The sequence below is a fragment of the Helicoverpa zea genome, chromosome 2 (genome assembly GCF_022581195.2).
Source record: "Helicoverpa zea isolate HzStark_Cry1AcR chromosome 2, ilHelZeax1.1, whole genome shotgun sequence".
In the NCBI taxonomy this organism is placed as follows: domain Eukaryota; kingdom Metazoa; phylum Arthropoda; class Insecta; order Lepidoptera; family Noctuidae; genus Helicoverpa; species Helicoverpa zea.
Genome location: NC_061453.1, coordinates 5620481 through 5640880, shown reverse-complemented (window position 1 = coordinate 5640880; position 20400 = coordinate 5620481). Strand labels below are relative to the sequence as shown.

Below are 20400 nucleotides of genomic sequence, written 5' to 3'. Positions count from 1 at the left end.
TCCCGGTACGGGAAGTAGTTCCCACGGGATGCGGGTGAAACCGCTGGCAGAAGCTAGTTTACAATAAAATTAATTGGACGCTGGAAGTTTCATTAAGTGTAAGCGAACGAGGCTGGAATAACAAAGAACCGTGATGATGACGCGAGCGCCTAATATTTAGGGTCCTGACAAATTACTCTCCCTTAGTATTCACCGCCGGAGAGGAAAGTCACATTACTACTCGTATATTACGCAGAGCATACCGCCGTCCGCGTCGGTGCCGCCCATCGCATAAATATCAACCCTTCACTGATGTCATTTCTTTGTCGGCAACAGCTCTTATTTTCGAAATATCGTATACACAAGTAGGTTACCTCGATAACAGTTTTGATTACGCAATCAAAAGGATTTGAATTCTACTGGTTCTTGAATCGATATCATGTGGAAACCCTAGCTGGTGCCGGAATGTTTGCGGTTGTGAACAGCCGAGTCGCAAGAGAATATTCAATGGATTCGTCTTTATTCCGGATATTCGGAATGTGCTTTTAATATTCAATTCTATCTCTATGTTTTCCAGGTGATTTATAGCGTAGTGTTGGTGCTTTGTTTGCGTGTAGCGAGATATTTATAGGCAATAAGCTGTTCCCTCTATTTCTAAATACTATAATAGGCGCAGCTATACATAAACCGATACACAGTGTGATATCCAACTTTATTATTAATGTAAATGTGAGTTTCTTCGTTAGCCTATTTATTCAGCGATCGGAAGATAGATAACTAAGTAAAGGAGTGGACGCCATACTAGATCAACTCCAAAAAAAACTCCTAAAATTTTGATAAGGACAGGACGATGAGGATAAATAGGCTATACCTATGTATTAATTAGTATGAATTTTAAGACATCTGAAATCAGGATAAAGAACTAAATCCACATGCCTTCTTAGTATAAAAACAAAGTATAATAAGAAAAAGCTACATGCATACGGCTTCATGCCACATTACAGAGTATCCTCAGGTGTTACCTTTTCCCGAGGAGATAAGCTAATCCACTACTCAAAGGCTCGCTTGCTTCCGGAACGTGGTTAGATTTAATGTCTTATATTGTAGTTTCCCAAGAATTTTCCAACAATATAAAAATAATAGCGTGTTGTTTTCCAAAGTCGTTTTGCGACAAGTATTGCTTCTATCCCATGTTATCAATGAGTGCAATTATACGGTAAATTCATTATGAAAAGAAGGCAATTTTTTTACAAATAAAAGGTATGAATGAAATAGTAACGTGTTAACTGCTTGTATGTCGCTAATTATAAAACAAGAGAAAATCAATTGCGTCTCGCGTATATCTGCGCTCCGACATACAACGGGTTAAAATAATGTACCCTGGGAATCGAATCCAAGATCATACTTACTCAGTATAAGTATTAAGGTCTAAATAAATAATTCAGAATAACCGTAAACTCATCAAACAAATATGTTGTAATGAAGACATGTAAATCAACGTTATATTAAATTAATCGCGTGTGAAACATGAAGCTCAATTATGTTCTAATGAAATGAAATTCCCGACAATAATTTATTTGCAGTAATCAACTTAATATATTGGCCTGTCAAACTGTTTGTTGTGCCACATTTACATTAGGATATTTTTGTAACCAAGTACATAAATTTAAAGAAAACTAGGTAAAGAATCTTAATTAAAACTTTGCTAATTTATAAAAATAAGTACGACAAAAATTCTTAATTAATTATTAATGTAGGTGAGTCCTAAACGAACTATTTTTAATCATCATCATCATCATCATCATCATCATCATGATGATGATGATTTAATCATCATCATCATCATCATGATGATGATGATGATGATGATGATTAAACGAACTATTTTTAATACTTTATTTAAATAAAATTCGTACCTATATTTAGTATTCGAGATCGCGGAATCTCAGTATATTTCGCAGATCAAAGAGGATGATTAAACATTGAATCACTTTACCACAAGGAGAATGTTTAATTATGAATGTTATTGCTAACAGAGCGCCGAATGTATGGAGTAGGCGTTTATTTATTTAGGTATCAAAGTCAAAATGTTACTAAGTGTATTAAAAGATATCTCATAATGAGTCAATACAAATGTCATAAGTCTATTATAAATTAATTTCTATTCTCAGATCGTCATATATACAAGCCGAATTATAAAAAATCTCAATACACTACTACAGCCACGAACCACATTCAAATAATTAAACCTATAAAATGACGGGGCATTTAATCTGATTTGACAAATTCAGGACTGTGAAAAAATAAAAACTTCGTATCCATAAAAGCTTGTGAATATACCTACACACACTGTCTTATTAATTTATTTTTTCAATCTTTTCTACGGCTGAGAGCTTATCCTACATTACCCTACTTTATAGGTATTATTTTCTGAAAAGCTCAGAAAGATAGGTAGCAAGTATGTGAGTAACTACCGGCTGATATCGAAATTATTAATTCCGTGAAACTGTAATATGGCCATCCATTTCCCGGGAATCCGTCCTCATTTAGCATTCAACCGGAATCTTGCGGACTTGTTTGTTGGAGTTGTAAGCCAATTATTATTTACCTTAGCTAATGAAACTTCTTAATGCGAGTATTACGAAGTATTCCACCCTTCGTTATCTACACTGCATTGGTAGGTACTTACTCAACCATGATTAGAATTTATTTGCGGGATACTCAGCAGGTAGGTTTCACATGACATAGTGTAATTGTGTTAATTGTCACTAACATCTTAACTAATTGGTTTCCATCTTCATTATGTTATGATAACACCATTTGAGGTGAAATGTGGCCCTGTTTGTGATGTTTGATACGATAATTGGATGTAGGAAAGTAGAATAGAAATCATTAGCTCAGAACCTATGCTCATGAAACGATTATTGTTATGTGAACAACACAGTGAACATAATTCAACTTGTCTACAGATTTCAATAACAATTCACATAGGTACTTTAATTTATACATCTTTTAATTATTGTCCATCAATCACCGTGGTTTTCTCAGCATTAGCTCTATCCTTCCTACCTACTTAAGTCTTGCTCCATCGTGTGCGGTGGCTACCTATATTCACAATTTTCTGCCGTGGGAAATGAAGTGTCGTTATGTGCTTGTGATAATGATAAATTGAATACCAACTAATGACCCCATCAGTGCCGTCCACAATTTCATTGCAAAAAGGAACTAACCTACATAAAATATCACCGACTTTCAGCGTCGTGTGTTATTAGGTTCCACAAAGACTGGTCCAAATCTATTTTTATTCAGGATGCATGAAAACAAAACGATATAGAACGAAAAGAGAATAGGTACCAACGAACAGACACTAGATACCTACCACGTGCAATTCCAAGTTGAACAGCGCAGAATTTTATTCGGAAAGCTCTTAACCCTGTTCGTGATCTCGTCTCTTATTCGTAAATGCGAACCGATGCGAGGGGATGAAAGTAGTTCTCAAAGCGTTGTTGGTAGGAACTTCTCTAGTTGCGAATTATGAGCAGTCATAGCTAACGGCAGGAACAAACGACTAAAGCTGCCTGTCCACCGGAGCGGAGCTAGGCTGCGAGGTGGAGAAACTGAGAAATATTAACCAATAGGATTGAGGAGCGGAGATTTTGTGCAATTCTATTGGTTAATATTTCTCAGTTTCTCCACTCCGCAGTCTAGCTCTGCTCCGGTGGACAGGCAGGCTAACGAGTCGTTGTCTGAACAATCGGTTGTCGGTTGTAGTGGCACGATGCACGGATGTTGTGCCCCACGTTTACGATCAACATTTCACTTGTCTACGTAGTAGTTGCAATAAAACCTGTTGGAGTGGTTTAACAGATGGAAAAGTTACGCAATACGTTACTTCAACAAATACACTCCTGCGGGCCGTGTTAAGTTTTAACTAATCAGTCATAAATGTGTAAATTACCAAGTACCTTTTTTCTGTGACAGATCAACGAAAATCTTACTACTCCAACAAACCTACGACTACCAGGTATCTTCTGCTTGACGAACAAACCAATGTTACTGTAGGTAGTCCATCTAATAAGTGGGCACGAAATGCTTTCTAACGCCAATTGCTCTTCATAGAAGATTAGGCACAGTTATTAAAAGTACAATAATGGCGAGACATCTACTTTGTTTATACTAGAAGACAGTTTTTATTGAGCCATTCATAATAAGCTCGGAATATAAATATTCTTTTATTATTTAAATGAGTACTTAGGCGGTTTACCGGCAACGTTGAAACGCGCAGCTTAAATACGGTAAGCTAAAGAGCCGTCTCTTAGCGTGAATTAATTATTCTTTAAAAAACGAATGCTTGCCTACTTACAGAATAAAAATGCAGTTTTATGCTGTCTTATTTTCAACGCTTATTTGTTTATCTACTTAGTTTTTGATTTAGTTAGCAGTTTTGATAGCAATGCAATTTAGGTAGATAGGAGTTACTTAGCAAGTGCCCTAGCAACTTACCCAATCCTACGCACTTGTTAAGATTATATAAGTTACTTGACTTACATTTATCTGACATTTTAAAATCACGAGGGACAAGTGTAGTTGAATGAACTCTCAGCAATGTGGTTTGCCAAAACTACCTACATACTAAAGTAATGCAATAAGAGAACTTCGGGATGAGTAAGTAGGTCTTATACAATGTCCCAACTATTTCAGCTGTAGCAGGAAAACCATTTAAATATTTGCACAATCCCCGACCTCGGGATGGTTCACCCGTAGTTCCCGCAAAACTCGTTTAGCTTGGGACTTATAGTTGTCCGGTTATGAAGTCAAACTCGCTGAAACTGTTGTACACTGGTTAGTAGATAAGGGTGCATTCGTAGATTAGCTCTAACTAGCCTGCAATGAATGTTTAATGCGTGTAAATGTGTGATGGTTAGCGAATCCAATTATGCAATGATTGCGTGGCGAGACACGGAAGGCGGTGCACTCGGCCAATGGAGCAGCGAACGCAATGTAAGCACCTTGCGGCTCATGCGAACCTAGTACATGAGGGAAGTATTTTTTTTTTATATAAATTGGGTAATTAATTAATTTGCAGTAAAGCTATTACATCATTATAATTATTTAATCTTTATCAACCTGTATTTATGTGATTTAGGATTTAGCATGGTGTGGTATTTGCTTCGTAGCAATTTTTAACAAGATGGGTCACTGGCTTTTTTTAAGCTAATCGGTTTCAACTAGTCACTTTGAGCCAACTTTTTGATAATGTTTGGATTTTATGGTGTGATTGCAGTTGTTATAACATTTAGCAATTTAAAGTGAAAATATAAAGTCGCTTGTTATCTAGGATTACAATGCACAATTTTGTGTTCGGCATAGTTTGTGGCAATTTTTACGACAATTTCTGCAACTGGCTACATTTTGATGACTGGATTCGTAATGTCGCAACTTTTTTTTCTCTTCCGTGTTTGTATTTATACAAACTGAGGTTTGAGTTTGACTTTATAGTGCAAACTATATTGACTATTGAATATTGACCTAAAACATCAAATCTTCTATATAAATAAAAATGAATTGTTGTTCGTTAGTCTGATTAAAACTTGAGAACGGCTGGGCCAATTGAGCTGATTTTGGTTTTAAAATGTTTGTAGAAGGTTAGAACGCCAGGGAAGGTTGGAACGATACGAAGTTCGCGGGATCAGCTAGTTTTTAATAAATAAATGTTGAATTCTGTAACAGGAGCAAAACGATGTGAAGTAGTTAATAGACGGTTAGTTTATATTTACGACCAGTTCTGTAAAAAGCTTCAAGAAGTTAATTTATTTAATCAACCCAAAGCTGTGACGACGACTTTTTAATTATTTACCATATACGTACAATAGATTCGGTGTCCAATCTTACTAAATGCAGCTGAGTAAGTACCTACCAGAGTTTTACGTGGAGCATCTGCCTATCTAAACGACCTCGTCAAGCCGGCAGATACTACCTGGGCCACGACCACGATGAATGAAGGTAAATGACAGGCGGGACTTACTGTGTTAAGTACGTACTTTCAGATACACAGAGAAACTGTTTGCGGCAGACGGTCACCCATCCACTAACCGAACGCGCCAAGAGTTGCTGAACCTTTCAGCAATCCAATCTTTCTGGTACCAGCAGCGGCATCACGATTTCTTTCAAAGAACTGAATAGATAGCGACATCTATGTATTTCAGAAATAACGAAGTACAGGAACTGTTCACACCCAAGTGACGGTTCTGTGCTGCCGACCAAACGATCCTAAGAGCATAGAATGATAAGGAAATACAGTTCCATTGAGGCGGAGCGGAGCAAAGCGGAGACGAGCTCTGCCGAGATTCACCAAACACATGGCTTGAAATCCATATCTCTTCTCCAGTCCGCATCAAAGGAAACGACATCGGCGGAAGAGAACGAATTGTTTAGAAGCCTGTCCCCGCTCTGCCTCATTGAAACTAGAACCCTAGAATTCATTTATTAACTAAGTTTGCCAAAAAAAACAAAATACCTGCTTTTAAGCTAACTGATTTTTGTTCAGTTAAAATAGCTTGTTTCGCTGTATTTGTTTGTTAAGTTGTTTATTTTCGCACTGCCAGTCACGTGTTGCCTCAGGACTTTGAACCCAAACATTAAGGCCATGTGGTGTGAGGCCACCGGCCACGTTGTTCGCTGCTCCGATTAGAAAGGAACTTACCACCGCTCTTGCACAATTAGATGACGAACCTTCATTACCACTGGCAATTTTACTTCTTTGCTGTGATTTAGAAGTATTTTTATCCGTGAGTGTACATGAACAGACTATTAACAATTTATATTTTACTTATACTAATTTTTTGTAGGTCTATGATCTTGAGAATGATCATTGATAGTACCCGGTAATACTACATCTCTGTAGACGGGAAAAGGGTATAGAAATTGTTTGACACATCCTGGCAGTCAATACTTGAACTGGTCTTGAGATAACACTATAAAAAAATTTGAAGGAGTTAGACATTACAAATTATATCACCAGCAACAGAATGTGAAGATGTGCCAAACATATAAATGAAAAGATTGTTGTAATCGTCGCATAATTTTATATTTGTAGAAAACTTGTATGCTTCACTCTCATACATCATCTCACCTAAATATAAATACATGAACTATATATACGTTCTCGCAAACAGCGTATATTCAGAAAATAACATCGGCTAATCGTGACTTTTAGCTAGCTTTATTAGATAATATTATCCTATATAAAATTCAATTAAAGTAAGTATTATACAATACATCGCGTGTGATAGTTGACACAGGATTCCATATGACATGTTATTCATAAATCATTATAATATGTCGATAGCATTTGAAGTTAAGTCTAAGTTTACATATTTTACACATTTCATAACACCTACGCTTTATCTATTTTTGCTATAATTTCAAATACTCAATGGCAAATAACATAAAAGCAAGATTACAACTATCATAAGTACGAAATATAAACTTATTACGTAAACAGCTGGCACAATGAAGATCTAGATGTGTTACACCACATTACAATTAACATTACGCTATTACGGTATACTTCATACATGAAAATATGTATGCTATATAACCAACAATATACACAATAAATAAGATCATGGAATGTTTCCGTTTTTGTTCAATGGTGGCCTACGCCAGGATAACAATCGGAATAGAAAGAACACGATAAAAAAATAATGCGAACATTTTCGATACGATAAATTATAGCAAAAATACTTGTTACTATATAGGCCACAAAACATTAACGTATGCACGTGCGAGCGAGCGAGCGCAGCGGCGCCGGCCGGCAGAGGCACGACTGTTCGCGTGGGGTACGTCATATCTGAAACAATAACGAAACTGTGATAAGCGGATCTCAAAGCCAATGATAGATGGAGTATGTTAATATAGGTACTTGAAACATTGGCAACTATCTTTTGCCTCAACGTAACTTTATATATTGCATCATTTCAATAAATTTTGATCCCCTTCTTTTTCACTTTCACAATTTTTATACTTTGCAATTTATTGTCAAATACGAGGTGTTTGCATCATTCTTGAAATAAATGAATATATATATATATATTCTATACCACACCGTCCCAATGTGTGTTGCCATAATTTGAAGCTTGTTATAGAATGACAACTACCCTTTAGTGACTACAATAAGCTTTCGCTGTTTCATGTTTCTCGCGGTTTCAACGGCGTCCCGGGGGAACTTCTTAGAACTTCTCTTCTGTAGCCGGACAAAATATAGCTCATGTACCTCGGGAGTAGTTAGCTTCCTAACAGTCAAATATTTTTTCAAAACTGTTCAATAGTAAGCATTTCTATAATATTATTTTAGTTTAGAAGATTACTTATGGCAGTTTAGGCAAGCGTAGAGCGGTACGTTCGGTGGATCGACCTTTTTAAGATTTGATAAGAACAGGATGGCGTTCGTATGGGGAGGCCTACGTTTAAGGATGCTTCCAAATCTGGCGAATGCTGCTCACGCGAGCCGTTTGCGAGTTGCTAACCTAACAATGGACGGCAAAGATATCATGTAAAGCTAGTTACCAGCTAGTGCGCATTGGCATCAGCGTAAAGCGTGGTGGCGATATACGTGGTGGGCACGAAGCCCTCTTCGCGCGTCAGCTGACGCCGCACGCGCGTCCAGCCGTCGCCCGCGTCCGTCTCCAGCACCAGCAGCCGCTCGCCGCACTCCATCTTCATTGTGGAACCGCTACCGATACCTGGGAGAGTAAAAGTATGTAGTTAGTAAAGCAGTTAGAAGTGTGATGAAGGAAAGTGATTCTATTAGTAGCTACACTATCGTAAGTGCAACGAGGACTGTCTACTGGTAAGTAAAAGCTATTGAATTAAAAACTAAAATTTTACAGAATGAGTAATAACAAATGCGCATATTGCTTACGCTCCAAATGCGAAATAACCGTAATAAAAAAATACTAATTGGTTGAAATCGTCCTGCAATTAATTGGGAAGATAGGAGGAAACTGTTTCAATATATACATGTTTATATGAGTTATAAAAACATAACACATCACTCACCTTCAAAAGCGTACAACGCCTTACAATATCCAACCGGCTGCAAATCAGGCTCGCAGTAATAGTAATCAAAGTCGGACTCGTGGTCATTATCCTCGTGCTCCTGGTCGTGGTCGTGGTCGCCGTTGGCGTGGTCGCTGTGCGCGGGCGCTAGCTCGCCGCCGAGCCCCGACTCGGGCGAGCCGCCGGCCGCGCGGGCGCCGGCGCCGCCCGTGCCCGTGCCCGTGCTCACGGAAGACTCCGAAGCCGACCGCGATAGAGACTCGCTGTTCGACCCGATACTGTAAGCGTGTTGTACTTACTAATGGTAAATGTGAAAAAATAGGGCCAATTGAGAGTAGGATTCGCGCACGAACAGATAGACAGCGGAGTCTTAGTTGGGACCCGTTTAACCCTTTGGGTACGGAACCCTAAAAAGAGGGCGAAGTGTGGTGTAACGACATCAATACGTAATAATCTCAGCGAAATTAATGAGTCCTATCGTCGTATATATGTATTTGTGTCATTAATTTTGTAATTTCATAAATTTCACCAAAAGGAAATAACAAGTTAAATGAACCAATATTATTAGTAAATGCAATTTGATTAGGTTATGTGATCATCAACATCATTATCAGTGCAACTGTTCAATCACTTTGAAACAAGGGAATGAATTGATTGACTGCCTTTAGCATACATGGAAACCTTCCTAGTATGCTTTAGCCATATCTGACCAACTTTTCGTTAATTTTGAAAGGCAAAAGAATATAATCGATTTATAGCCACAATTAGAAAAAAACACTTTATTTAAAGCATATCTCATACCTAGTGGCCTGTGTAGACGGCTGGGTGCCATTGGTCCTGGCGGTGGGGTGCAGAGGTGGCGCCCCCACCTGACTGTTGGCCTCCGCTAGAAGCTTCTCGAACTTGTTCAACTGAGCGCGAAGCTTCTTCAGCTTGTCGCAGCATTCGTTCAGTTGACCTGGAGTACAAAGGTAATATTATTATTTTTGATTACTACACTCTTTTGCAAAAAAGCGGACACCGATGCTAAATCTAGGTTTTAAGGACTTCACGTGTATTTCAAAGGGTTTTAATAACTGTAGTTTATTACTGTAGCATGAAAAGGATTAGCCAAGCATGCGAACTCCTTAAAACCAAGAATTCGCACATGTGCCCGCTTTTTTTGCAAAAGAGTTTATATTACCTACTTTCTTCATCATTCTTTTAATAGGAAATCAGGCATGCCTTGAGAAGAAATAGCGAAACTAACTGTAAAGAGAAAAGGAGCAAAAGGACACGTCCAGGCAAATTTAAAAAAAAAAGTCAACGAGAAGGCACTGTTGACTCATTTAATGAGGATAAAAATGTGTTTTTGGGTAAAAGTATGGGTAAAGGGAAAACTGTTTTTTACTTTAGTCATCTGATCATAAATATTTGAGTACCTAAGCACATGCGATTTACATAATTATAGTTATGGCACCCAAATTCTCCTGTACTTCCTAAGCTGCGAGTTTCAGCGGCCCTGGCATAAAGGGGCTCCAGAAAAAGGAAAAGTGGGTTTAAGACAGTAGAAGTCTGTCACTCCCTCTCGCTGCACTCACAGGGCCCATTTGATGATTTCCCATATAAAAAATCCCCCTACTTTATTTAATATTAACTATAAATTACCTTCAACAGTCATAGGATCACCGAGCGCGGGGCTCGTTTCGTATACTCCTTTCATTTTCATGAGACCTTCCATCGCTGCTTGCTCTTGAGCCACCTGTGCAAACATTGATGAATTTAATCAGTATTTATCAATTTATTAATGACATGGATATGAATTTCATTGAAGGCCTCTGGACGGTTTTGCTGTGTCCCGTGTGAAACCACTTCCAGCAAATGGATAAGACATTTAGAGATTGTTTTATATCGGAGCTAACAGAACAAACTCTTCCCTATATATTATAATCGATCTAATCGGAGTCTTTTTAGAATAATCTTTTTTGACAACAAACATTTCAGCTTATATTATATATATACATATATCCGTTGACAGGATAGTTTATTTTGAATAACCCTTTTTTGACCTGTACATCAAGCCTGACTTAATAGGACTTCACACTCAAAATTCTTAATCTTCATAGTTTAAATATGTGAATGTAACAAAATGTAAAGGTCGGCCCCTACATTCATTGAAGACCTATAGGACAAGCTAAGGCATCCGTTCTAACCGCAATGATTTTGTATAGGTATGGACTTTCAATATATTGTGAAACTAAAAGGAAAACGACTATTGCTAACGGCTCAGCAAAACCCGTTGACTTGTGTGTATGTGTATGTGAGTTAAATAAATAATCCTACACTCATGTATTAATTCATATTTAATGCCTTAATAATAATACTGATGCGGGTTTGTTTGTTACACTTTTTAAGTGATACAGCTAAACCGTTTTAGATAAAACTTCTTACTCATGGAGTAGATGGCACTTTTAAGTGTAGCAATTCCTTCAGGATGAGAAAATGGAGGTAGATGGATGATAACGCAAACACACCTTTTTAAAACTGTTAAACAATACTTTTTATAATTTATACAAAGACCAAGGTCTCATATTAATCACCATGAAACGCATTAGAATATGCGCATACATTGTATGCATTTAAATTATGACCAGCATTAAATTTAAACCTGTCAGTATGTATGTACTACACGTCTAGTCCATATCCAAGTTTTTTTTATGATTTATAATTATATTATATTTTATCTTTGTTTTCTCATGTTTTAGTTGACGGTATATTATGCCATCAACTAATGTATAAAACATAGGTATTTTCATCCAACGTCTCACATATGTTGTTTACGTACAAAATAATATCAAAGTAAACTTGGTTGGTGAGTAATGTTTCATTAGATACTAATAAAAGGGAAAATTAAAGTCACTGACGTATGGGAAAACACTAAAAAGTACCTATTAGAAATAAAGACTCCTAACGAGAGCTACTTTATGTTCACACAGGGAAAACAGAAGCAGGAAACTACAAGATAACAAATTATTTATATTACAATACCGACCTGCTTACTCAACTCCATAACTTTTGCTTGAAGTTTATTTTTCTTCTGGTTCGGTGGCAAGTCTGAATAATCCTCCTTTCCATCCATAGACATGTTATTCTGAAACGCATACGAAAGGTTAAAACCTCATTGCTCATACACTTATCTATGACTGTGCAATATGCAACCATTCACCACGAAATCTGTCAACTCCACTAAAATACCACCCTGTATCAAAACTTTGGAAATCATTATCTACATATAAACTCAGTGAATGTCCTTACTTTATGTCTAGCCTTAAACACGTGTTTCATTATAAACATGCTGTCGTACAAATACTGCCTCTCACAAACCACGGAAAACTTGTGTTCTAAATGTTAATTTAGAACTACATAACCCCACCATCAATAAAAGCCAACTGTCGGACATTCAAGGTAAATAACAATTATTTAATTATAAGTGACCTTGATTAATTGTCGTTGCTGTAAATATAATACCATAATAGTAAAACAGGTAATATACATTAAACATTAAGGGCCTTACTACAAAAACTTTAAACCCTGTTTTACACTTGTCTAATAAAATTTTGGCTGCAAAATGAACCATATGTCAACGTCATAATTTGACATTTTTTTAGACAAGGCATAAACTGACGTTTAAAAGTTTTTGTGGTAAGACGGTAAACAAATACTTATTGACAACATCAGTAAGTACACAAATGTAAACAGAATGCAAGTGCGCTGAAAACAATGGAAGCCGTGCAGGCATGGTAAGTTAGAACAAGCGATACAAACCAACCAACAGTATGTCGAAGAGAAAGTTTATTGGTCAAATCCTATCATGAAAGAATCGCATTACTCATTACTGTTTCGTAAATAAATCATCATGCCATTCAGTAAGATTTGTGAGAAACATCACGCAAACATCGAACAACAGCGGTTGATTTACTGTATTGTTCTGAATTCATAAATCGTCATTCAAGCTGACGAATTGACGATTGATAGAGAGATCTAAGAAAATATTAGTGTGAAATGTACGCTGCATTTTCATTATTTCACAGCAGCACGATGAGAATGTGAACGGCATTGCGACAGGTCTTACAGAAAACGACCATGCTTCACATCTACTACTTATAAGTTTACATCAAACAATCAATCAAAACACAAACAAATGCAAGTCGCTATCGTTGTCATAACAAACAACGTTACGTGTGTACAAGTTAGACCAATAAACAGTCTCGGGCACACATCACCGAATGCATCAGGACTCACGAGTCACGCAGGACTGACCTTGATAGAATTGCAGGCCTCGACAATCTTCTGTGGCAAGCGTTAGCGGCGCGGGCGGGGGAGGCAAACAGACAACATTAACATGAGTATACTCCGCCGCTGCCAGTACCATCGCGCCACGCAATGTAGGTACAATATATTGCAGTAGAATACAGCGTGTCACATAGGTTTCATTCAAAACGTTATTTCATAACTTTAATGACCACATTGACTTATATGAAATTTGATAAAAATGGGAGGTCATCATATATTCCTCCTTAAAACAGTATGATGTCATGTCCATTCACAACACATTTTTGTCTGATGACAATGGACAGGAAAATACGCAGGTACTGGTCGAGCACACTTTGAGCTTGATCGGACACAATGAGTCATGAAATAAAGTTTATAAATAACATTTGAAATTAAGTACAGATGGAAAAAAGAAAAAAATAAGTATTGTATTAAACATTGTTGAAGAGGGTGTTATTCATAATCGCTTGTTGTTTTATCGACAGTAACAGAAGCCAGTGACTCATGCTAATGACTTATATATCCCCACCACCGCGGGGCAACTTACTTTTTCCACATGACATGGCACCAACGCCGCCAGCCAAAATATCAATTGGTTGTTATTTGTACCCATGTTAGGTAGGGATCGAACAGGGATTGAAAGATAAAAATAAATTAGTACCTCCAACTTACACATAACAATAAATAGTATAAGACCCGCTGGCGTTTAGTCATCGTGTTTTTAATTTTACTCAATCAAGTGATTTGATTACAATAACCGTTTCATGACTATACGCCAGCTGCGTAAACAATGAACAACATAATATGTAATAAAGTTTAAATGATATAACATCAAATCGTATTGTACAATAAAGTAAATATAATATAAGAACCATACCATGCGAATATTTGGATAATATTAAAAATTCATGACAGAATAAAAGCTGATATGAAGCCCATACATAATTTCAAGCACACAGCCCCATAACCTTATAAATTCTGCCAAAATAAAATTGAACGTACAATATGTTTGAATACGATAATACAGCAGCTGTAATATAATCAAATAATAATAATACTCCAATCTACGTATGAAGTCAGCATCCGCGTTCACATATGCCATATATTATTATTATACCATAAGGCAGATGAATAACTAGATGTAAAAATAGGTTATCATTATCGCGTAGAACAATGCTGTCTTCATAAAACATAAAACAATGACCATGTAATATAATAAAACCTACTACAAGATACCTTCATTGGATCAATCCTTTGGTTCCTCAAACATGAAAATGTTAACACCTGTAGGTGGGTTTATGTTAAGAGAGCCAAGTTGGAGCAAAGTACGAACCGACCCTGAACTCCCTTGAAGCTTATTTTTCTAGCTGGACTACGCACCTGTTGTCGGTGATTTAACGAAACAAAGGGACTTTCTTCGGTCGCATTGAGTGATTGTTCAAAGCTCATTGTAAGTCCGCACTTAACACTTAGTAGAACAACTCGATTTATGCCCTCGAACTTGACTCCCTAGCATATCCCCACCTTTCCACGTATGCATATGTTCATCTCACCTTGTTGGAGCTGAAGATGGATAGTAAGCCAACTCGTTTCTTTATCTTCGTGCCGGAGACGGTTCCCCGCGCCGCGGTCAGATGGTTGTGTGGGTGGTGGTGTGTGTTCGCTGCGTCCGTGGTATCCGCCCCCGAAGCCGTCTCGAATTGGAAATCTTCGGGAGGCACGAACCCTGACTTATACCTGTCTATCACTAATTTTGTGTCCTGTAAAATAAGAAACAGTCGTTACATATATTTTTATTTTTTTAAAGTCACTACTACACTTTAGCTCACTGTAAGATCTCGATAGGTCATAAAATTCGCCGTAATGACTGTAACCCATTTCTTAGTTTAACGATCCTTATAAAATGTTTAATATCGCCGCTAATAAACGATTTTCTTTGGAACATAAACAGCATGGGAATGGCGACGCCTAGCTTTAAAGATAATATTAGTCAGCGTTCAGTTGATAAACAAAGCAATATGTGCCTCTAATTTTAATGTTATGTAAACTTGAGAGATGGCCACGACCAATATTCAGAACACGTGTACAACATAAGTGAATAATTGCTATCATAATATCAATACAACAATATAAAGCCTGTTATGAAGAATGTAATTATTCGAGTATTAGATAAAATTATCTAAATCTTAAATCACGGCATTATATAAAGCAATGTTAATGACTATGTCTCCGATATGATCTAGTGATTCTTCGTGCTGTTTTCACAACTCGATACAAATCTCAAATTAGTACGAGAGTTAGCCATTAATGATCTAATTCGATCTTAATTACTTCAGTAACGCGCTTCTACAAGACGGTATAATCTTACCTCTTTTTCATTAATACTATTTGCCGCCGTCTCCATGCCGTCAAGGCACTGCATAATTATCGGAAACACCTTTCTTTCCACGTCCACAGAACTCAACATGAAGTTCTTAATATTTTTTATCCGCTTCTCGTCTAAGTCCTGCAAACATGAAAATTACATGTTAAAAGAATAAACACGTTTCCGCATAAAATTATACTAAAATAGTGGACGTGTTTTATGTGTGTCTCTGCCATTTGACCTAGTTGGCGCCCCGCCAAAATGCACCATACAAAGTGGTTGCACTATTGGGCCCAACATTCTCCAGAATTTCTTAAAACTTACACAATGTATCATGTTTGCATTCAGAAGAAAGTTACAAGTCGTAATTCATAAAATATTTCATAATCATACTGGCCACCTCGTAACCGAATAAATAAATCATAATTAACATTATAAATGTGTGTCACTAGTATAAATCGATGCAAATAAATACTGTTACAAATTATGACAGATATATTAAATGAAAGAAGTAATCATTTATCCGATTCTTTAATAGATTGGATACCTTATTATGACTATGGTACATATTGTGGTTCGTGACAGTAAATCGTTAGCAACGTAATTTATTAGTTAGACGTCATTTGAGTTGCGGTTCAAGATTATTTTCGGGCTCACGATATAATGCCGCAGATAGTGTCCCAACGGTATTTGTCACTCGAAACCAAAGTAAAAGTAATGGCCCGTGTGTTTACGAACATCCATTAAGTTAAGGTAAAACCACTGTTGAGAACTCGAAAGTGATAACACTAATGTTAATGTAGCATTGAAAATTGAAAATTGAAACAATATTTCAGTGTAACCAATGTTTGTTCTGTCCCCCTAACTAGTGGTGGAATTCTAAGATAAGAAAGTCTACGAAAGTTATGGCCTTACTACAAAAACTTTAGCAACTGTTTTACACTTGTCTAAAAAAAATGTGGCTCCAAAATGAACCATATGTCAACGTCATAATTTGACATTTTTTTAGACAAGTCTTAAACTGACGTTAAAAAGTTTTTGTGGTAAGACGGTTAATGTCTAGCTCACCTGTAACTGTTTGAAGACATGCGGCAGTCGCTGTTCGTAATGCTGCCTTTGCGCTTCATTTGTTTTACGTAGTTGATCCATGTACTCCTGTTTCGCGTCTTCGCACGCCTGACTCCGAATTTTCATGTTGGCTTTCTGTTTTTCCACCTCCGCTCGACTGCAATTTAATGTTATTATGATTAGAAGAGATATATGAATACAAATTGTATATCCATGAATTTCGTTTAAATATTTCGCATATTTTTCAAAAGTAGCTTGTATGGAATACGCAAAAGAGTATCTTGTAAACAGCTGATGCTTAATCTTGGTGAAATTGTGTCAAAGGAAACATTGTACGATGCTATTAAAAGTTACGTCTGAAAAAAAAAAGCTTTTTCATGTAATTTAACATGAAGCATAACCATAAAAATTGGCACGAATTCTTCAGAGACTATGGCATGTTCACCCCGTACGGTCTACCCCATCTATTGTGCTGTATTAAGTATTGAACCTATGCCAACCGTGTTTATGAGGTCAAGAATACATATATTTTCTTGGTGCCAACTAGCGTTGTCCAGGCTATCAAAAAAATATGTATTATTTGAAATAATATAGAAGGAAATAATGTGAAACTGATTCTGATAACGTCGAATTCAATGTTAACATTGAAATAACACAGCATGACAATTCGATTACCACGGCGTTTACAATTCGCTGTACAGTTTACGCACTGTTTAATCAGCTGTATATTTTCTGGGTCAAGACAGCATTATCGGTGAAGTAGTCTATTAGATAATCACCTCAGATTAAGGTCGGCGTCTGCCTTTTGGAAGGTCTCTAGTGCTCGCTCGGATTCCCTGGCCGCTCGCTCGTACGATCTCCGCGCTCGCTCCAAAGAACCTATCGATGAGTTCAACACTCCCATTTGTTTTGCTCCTTCGTTTAAATGTTGCTGTAATTTAAAAAACATAGGTTTATTACCAACAATCAAATTAAAGGAAGACAATCAAGATCAAAGTTATTCGAATCCCGAGATTCGATTTTGAGCTATAAGCCAGTCGATGTAGTCATGTTTATTTTTAGAATCCCTGCGTTAAGGTACCGGCTATACCATGCCGTGGCGGGGGCGTCTCACAGATACGTTCATCGTATGGCAAGTGAACAAAAATGTTGTATTAGAAGGACCTACAATATTTATAATACCGCATTCAAGTTTGGCAAATAAAAACCTCGGAAGAGTGATAACATCAAGCAATATTTATTAGAGCATAGCAAACTATGTCTACTACTACGTGACGATTTCCGTTCAGACGATCCTGAATAAAAACAAACATGTGGTTTTTCTGCTATTCACAGTAGATTTTTTATCATATTCCAGCGGTCATACGTGTTAACAATATTTTCCTTAATAAACACAAGGCACTATTAATGCACAATATCTGCACGACTCGTGTAGCTGGCTGTTTTCTTTGCTAGACTATTTCACGATGTTCTCTACTGAGACGATTAAAATTTCCTGCTGCGTTTATTGCAGTTTCACTCGCTAAAATTATTGTATGAACACGGACAGTCTTATTATAGAAACTTTCTTTAACGCATACTTGCTTGGTACATTAAATGACGAATAAAGACAGACTTCTTTAGTAAAATGATCTAATGGCTGACTCATTAAGGCGTATTATTGTCCTCACCTTCCTTTCTTCTCGCAGCTCTTTGGCGAGTAGATGCAACTCTCGAACTACATTTGATTGTAGGTTTTCCGCGACTACTTCTCGTTGTCCCGCAAAATCGTTTAACTCTTGAAGTAATTGTTTAAATGCTTTACACGCCGTATACCTAAAATAATCATTTGTGTAAACAAAAATTTCGCCAGCAGTCAATACACAATATGGTTTAAGGAGCTATGAGTAATTTGTAGTTCCACCGAAAGTCATCAGATGTAGGCAAATAAATTAAAGTAACAGATCTATCCTTCAAGTTTGTTCTAAATCTTTCTGAGGTCCGGTTCCACATCAATTTCATGATTCGATCATACAATTTTCGGAATCGATGAATCACCGATCTCGCATAATCGGTATAATTTCTTTGAGCCGATTTCGCCAAAAGGATTTCTGTAGTGCAAAATATGTTGTGTAAGTTTACGAGTATTACAAACGACATAAATCCTGAGTAAGCGGTAGGCATAAAAATGCTTGGCTGTACGATTGGCGTGCCAAATTCAGTTTCACGATAAACCTCCTTTGGAAAACATGAAACATCACATACAACCACTTCTACTCTTTTATCTTGATTATTGTCATTATTTTTATCGTGAATGTTGTAAAGTCAAGATTAGCGATGATTCAACGTCCTTGCAAAGGAAAAGCTAACACTCGTAGGTAAATAAGATTTTTGTGGAAATAACTACATGATTCATTTCCTATTCAGTGTATAGTTCAATCAAATACTCACTGGTATTCATCTTCTTCTTTTCTTTTTGGTTGATAGTTTTTAACGAGCCTCCTGAAAAATTACAAATTACATAAGAGTGTTGAAATAAACTTGATCATATTAGTAAATTTCCAAAAGGTGCTTCAAACAGTGCTTAACTTTATAAGTTACAAATCCGATTACATTCTAACCCACGCAAACTTCTCAATAGAAAAAGTAAGGTATAGTTAACACTATAATCTGTTAAGACACGCTACAAGATTAGCGTCATAATCGTAATTGCAACAGTTATCATTGTTATTGATTAGATAACCTTTCATAATAATAGTATCAGGAAGATAGGCACTTATCATCGACCTTTTTATAGAATTGCAATTTTTTGGCTTGGAAGAACATTATCACCTTCTAGCGGTGTCAGTTTAAAGATCTATCTTGTCAATTTTAAGCTTAGGATTGATAAGGATAATTTTACCTGAGTTTTCCTGCATATTCTAATTCAATAGCACACCTCTCCTTTACGAAGTTTCCATATTTGTCTAAAAAATCAATTCCTTTATGTGTATGGGCGGCTAAGTTATCATACTGATCCTGTGAACAAAGAGAAACAATATTTATAGTAACGGTATTATAAGTTTATAGTTTAGTCACAGTTTCTACTTATAATGTTGTATTATAAAAGTTATGAACAGCAAAACAATGGAGTACCTAATGATTGTAAAGGCAGAGGAAACGGCCGGCGATAGTCGGCCATCCCAGCGGAAAACTATCGAGTAATACCGATAACTGCTGTTGTTTGACTAAGGTTATTCATTCTCATTATTATATGTGCTACACATTATTTACCTATGCCATTAATATTTCATAACACATTAAAGTCTGTGGGAGCTAGGTCAATTTTTGTGATTGATGATACAAGTTTTTCTAAAGGCCTTTCGATTCCCACCGAGGGTGATGAGGCGGACGGGAATCCAGAGATCGCGTGCTGTGATGCGCACGCGATTGTGCTTCCTAGCCGCCCTTGACTTTTAGCTAAGTGCAACGAGTGCAACGACACCGCTCTCACTTTAAACACCTCCAAATTAAAATCTCATTCCTGCACATCACATTAATATTGCATTACGACTCGTGAACGAAATATGTTATTAGTCTGATGTTGTACGCTCGAACAAATAACGGACGTGATAATATTTGGCGTCTAATAGCATTAA

General features: G+C 36.9%; 1 protein-coding gene across 5 annotated transcripts in view; it reads right to left on the bottom strand.

Moving 5' to 3' along the window:
- Positions 1–7047: 7047 nt before the first annotated feature.
- Positions 7048–20400, bottom strand: part of LOC124643567 (formin-binding protein 1-like) — a 48396-nt gene continuing 35043 nt past the window's right edge. The window contains exons 2-15 of one of the 5 annotated variants that reach the window (XM_047182594.1): positions 19665–19780; positions 19214–19264; positions 18454–18598; positions 17563–17714; positions 16784–16940; positions 15719–15856; positions 14904–15110; positions 13339–13368; positions 12071–12169; positions 10687–10780; positions 9841–9997; positions 9040–9317; positions 8548–8723; positions 7048–7831 (exon numbers count right to left, since the gene is read on the bottom strand). In XM_047182594.1, coding sequence (XP_047038550.1) covers positions 8551–8723; positions 9040–9317; positions 9841–9997; positions 10687–10780; positions 12071–12169; positions 13339–13368; positions 14904–15110; positions 15719–15856; positions 16784–16940; positions 17563–17714; positions 18454–18598; positions 19214–19264; positions 19665–19780 — 1797 coding nt within the window. In that variant the 3' untranslated portion in view covers positions 7048–7831; positions 8548–8550. The remainder of the gene's footprint in view (positions 7832–8547; positions 8724–9039; positions 9318–9840; positions 9998–10686; positions 10781–12070; positions 12170–13338; positions 13369–14903; positions 15111–15718; positions 15857–16783; positions 16941–17562; positions 17715–18453; positions 18599–19213; positions 19265–19664; positions 19781–20400) is intronic. The other 4 variants (XM_047182605.1, XM_047182602.1, XM_047182607.1 and 1 more) reach the window with 4 other exon arrangements.